Source organism: Poecilia formosa, unplaced genomic scaffold, assembly GCF_000485575.1.
Source record: "Poecilia formosa unplaced genomic scaffold, Poecilia_formosa-5.1.2 Scaffold631, whole genome shotgun sequence".
Classification (NCBI taxonomy): Eukaryota; Metazoa; Chordata; class Actinopteri; order Cyprinodontiformes; family Poeciliidae; genus Poecilia; species Poecilia formosa.
In genome coordinates this window covers 267,283-271,584 of record NW_006800570.1, presented here as the reverse complement: position 1 = coordinate 271,584, position 4,302 = coordinate 267,283, and the positions used below count along the sequence as shown (strand labels likewise).

General features: G+C 46.4%; 1 protein-coding gene across 1 annotated transcript in view; it reads left to right on the top strand.

Moving 5' to 3' along the window:
* Positions 1 to 253: 253 nt before the first annotated feature.
* Positions 254 to 4,302, top strand: part of LOC103130405 (fibrocystin-L-like) — a gene marked incomplete at its 5' end in the record, with an annotated part of 22,416 nt that continues 18,367 nt past the window's right edge. The window contains 6 exons of the mRNA XM_007541788.2: positions 254 to 435; positions 598 to 772; positions 2,000 to 2,156; positions 2,261 to 2,417; positions 2,488 to 2,697; positions 3,204 to 3,333. Coding sequence (XP_007541850.2) covers positions 254 to 435; positions 598 to 772; positions 2,000 to 2,156; positions 2,261 to 2,417; positions 2,488 to 2,697; positions 3,204 to 3,333 — 1,011 coding nt within the window. The remainder of the gene's footprint in view (positions 436 to 597; positions 773 to 1,999; positions 2,157 to 2,260; positions 2,418 to 2,487; positions 2,698 to 3,203; positions 3,334 to 4,302) is intronic.

Here is a 4,302-nt window from a genome sequence, read left to right as displayed (position 1 = left end):
TTGAATCAGTTCTGATTAAATCAGTTTTATTAAATCAGTTTTATTAAATCAGTTTTATTGAATCAGTTCTGATTAAATCAGTTTTATTGAATCAGTTCTGATTAAATCAGTTTGATTGAATCAGTTCTGATTAAATCAGTTTTATTAAATCAGTTTTATTAAATCAGTTTGATTAAATCAGTTTTATTGAATCAGTTCTGATTAAATCAGTTTTATTGAATCAGTTCTGATTAAATCAGTTTGATTGAATCAGTTCTGATCTGCGTCTTTCTCTCGGCGCTGCAGGGAGTTTCGGTGGTGGCGCTCTGCTCTCCGTCTTTGGTTCCGGGTTTGATCCGATCGGTTCCAGGGTTCTGATCTGTGACCGGGAATGTCCCGTCTTCAGAGGAGCGTCCTCGTCCTCCCGCCTGTCCTGCCTGTCTCCGCCCAACAACGGTCAGCTCCAACTGTTACCATAGCAACCCTCATGGCCATAAAGGTGGCTCTGCTGCAGTAAAGAGGAGCCCAGTTCAGGGTGTCCAAAGTGTGGCGCGGGGGCCGTCTGCGGCCCCTGGACAGACATGTGTGTCCCTGACTTATGTCTCCATCTGTCCTCAGGCTCTGACTCGGCGGTTGGCTGCCATGTTTCCGTCCTCAACCGGCTGGACGCCGTCAACGTCTCTCAGGGCTTCACCTACCGGGCCGCCCTGACGCCCGTCGTCTCCCAGGTGTCTCCGCGGCGAGGAGGGACGGCCGGCGGCACGCGGCTCACCATCAGCGGCTCGGGCTTCAGGTGAGAAGAGTTTCCCTCAGCAGCTCTGTGATAATAATGACATTTATTATGTTAATAACATGACAATACGTAACCTTATCATGTTAATATCTAATGAATATAATTTTTTTATAATTTGCAAATTTCATTGATAATTATTTTGTATACAAGCGTGCATCCAAACTTTTCTTTTGTTAAATCTATACATACCATCCAAGAGAAGCTGCACATACATCCTGTACCTGCTTTGGACAAAACAACGCTGCTGTTCTCTACGTTCCCCAGGCTACCCGACACTTACTAATTAAAAACACCTGAATCAGGTTTTCCTGTCAGTTCTTCTCTTCCAAGTCATCACAATTTTAAATCTCTTCTCACTGAAGCAAACTATTTATAGTCTGCAGCTCTACAACTTCAAATCCTCAGTATTATTCAACAGTCTGATCTCCATGGTGAAATAAAATCCTGCCAATAATTTTCCAGATTCCATCATGTAAATATATTCATTACATTGACCCAGTCTTCCCTCTTTTTCAGCCATTTCCTAGTAATGTTTTCTTTTGCCTGCTACCATCATAATCCTGTACATATATTTATCAGCTGCTCTTGTTAACCTTTCCATCCGTCTTCCCATACAGACAGTCAAACGTGAATGAAATCCTCGCCCTCAGTCCTGATCCATACAGCTCTTTAAATCCAGCCGATAAGGCACCATGCCGGCACAATCCCAGAACACGTGGCAGTGACCCGCTCTGTCTGACCCACATTTCCTCCAACATCTTGCATCTTGGTATTTTCTTTGTGCTGGTGTAACGAAATATCTTACAATATTCTTCCAGCCAAACTCTCTCCAGGAAAGGGAACAAGATGTTCTCCACTGTTGCCCACATATATCCTCCCGGTTCCCCTGTAAAAGCCCACGGTTAGCCTCCAGTTAGCCCACGGTTGGCCTCCAGTTAGCCCACAGGTACCCTCCAGTTAGCCCACGGTTGGCCTCCAGTTAGCCCACGGTTGGCCTCCAGTTAGCCCACGGTTAGCCTCTTTTCCCCATCTTACTTTTATGTATGTTTTGCTTTTCTTCAAATTTTCCAATCCTGTGTACAATTTAGGAATTATTTTCTTCCCCGCCTTCGATTCATTGGCTGAAATAAAAATCTTATTTATCGCCGATTCCAACTCCATTAACTTTATCTTTGAAACAGAGAGGACATGTCCTCTCCAACGTGTCACCTGTCCCTCGTCTCTCAGCTCCAGGTTGGACGACGTCAATGTGACGATCGGCGGCTCGCCGTGCGACGTTCAGTCCTCCAACATGACTCACATCGTCTGCGTGACGAGCGCCCAGCAGCGCTCACAGGAGACGCAGGTCAGGGTCAGCATCGGAGACCGCGGCATCGCCGAGACGGTAACCGCACACACACACACACACACACACACACACACACACACACACACACAGTAGCAGGACCAGCTCAGCAGGAGGAAGTTTTCCTCTCTGCGTCTCTGCAGGACGCAGCCAACTTCCTGTATGTGGACGTTTGGTCGTCCCGGTTCACCTGGGGGGGCCTGCCCCCCCCCGAGCGCGGCTCCTTGGCGGTCATCGCTAAAGGTCAGACGGTGCTGCTGGACGCCAGCACGCCGGTGCTGAAGATGCTCCTCATCCAGGGTGGGCAGAGTTTGCGTTCCTCCGATGGAAGCAGAGATCTGCTCTGGGCTGAACCTGCTGCTCTCCTCAGGAGGAACGCTGATGTTCGACGAGGCCGACCTGGAGCTGCAGGCGGAGAACATCCTCATCACAGACGGAGGGCGGCTCCAGATCGGCCAGGAGGGGGCGCCCTTCCAGCACAAGGCCATCATCACACTCCATGGTCACCTGCGCTCTCCTGAACTTCCTGTCTATGGATCCAAGACGCTGGCCGTCAGAGAGGGCGTCTTAGACCTCCATGGTATGAACGCCCCACAGGATTTATCAAAGTGTTACAATAAAGTAATAAAAACACATCTTTCAGTGTCATTTCTGACCCTGGACAGCAGGGGGTGCACTTTGACACTTTCTCCAAAGTAGCTGTTAATGTAGTTACGTCTGTTTTTAATATTTTCTAGCATATTGTCATTATTCATATTATTCATATGAATTTTCTCTTTTGTGGGAAATAAAATCAATGTAGATTCAGCACCAGAACAAAGTTTGATTCTTTCTCATATGTCGCAGATTTTTTGCAGTTTCTCACTTCCTGCTTTCGATGCTGCTGGTTCAGCGTTTAGCTGCTGGTCAGCAGAAATCTGCTGCTCTGGTCTGAAGTGTTGCATGAAGGGAAACTGTTAGAAACCCTGACCACATTTACTCTCCCAGCTCCAGTTACTTGCAGTAATCTGAGTTTTCTAACCTCCAGCACCATCACAACTCATCCTCCTTTTCAAATGAGTCATTGTTGGTGACCTATTTCTCCAGGTATTCCTGTTCCCGTCACCTGGACACACCTGGCCCAGACCGCCGCCAACGGCTCCGCCACGCTGACGCTGATGGAGGCCGTGACCTGGAAACCTGGAGAGGAGATCGTCATCGCCTCCACCGGCCACAGGTACGAGCGCCGCCCCTCGGGGCTGGGGTTAAAAAAGAACTAAGATCTGACCCAGTGGCTGGAAGGGTCAAAGGTCACCTCCAAACCGTCTGAGGTCTGTCATCCTCCAGAGAAGAATCTTTTTCTCAAGATAGCATTATTATTTCTAAGTTAGAAATACTAAAAAATAGAATAAAATCACCAGACGCTGGCTCCTCCCTGAGCCTCCTACTGCAGAAGGATGGATAGAGTTGATGAATCTATCAGATGGAAAGATTAACATTTCTAATTCGTTTTCAAATGAATAAGTTTTTTATCTTATTGTCCAAACGTAGGTCATATGTCAACCAAACACAATATGCACTAACTTGATGAGAATTTAAAAAGAAAGGCTTCATCCTTCAGGAAGTGTCTATTTACAATATAATATACTTAGTTATATACATAAAAGTATGACTCTCCAAAACAATACCCCTTTGTTCCCCTTTTTGTTTTATTTTGTTTGTTTTGCTTTTGTAAATGGAAATGTAAAGAGAAGGAATGTATCTGATCACAGACTGAAACTGTAATCTTCTCAATACCTCAAAAATAAAGAATAATACAAAATGGTATTAAAATGTTTTAAAATTGAAAATAATAATAATAAAAAATCAAAACATAAAGAAGGATAAAAACCAGACAGATGCAAGTCAGCTGAGAACGACCCGGCAGATTCAGCCTCTTCTCTCTGGAAACAAGATGGCCGCCAGTTCGATGGAGGACCTGCACCTGATGGAGGACGAGACTGATGGGACAATGTCCTCTGGACAGACGAGACCAGAGAGGAGACAGGGAACCAGGACGGAGGGAACCAGGATGGAGGGAACAAAGATGGAGGGAACCAGGATGGAGGGAACCAGGATGGAGGGAACAAAGATGGAGGGAACCAGGATGGAGGGAACCAGGATGGAGGGAACAAAGATGGAGGGAACCAGGATGGAGGGAACCAGG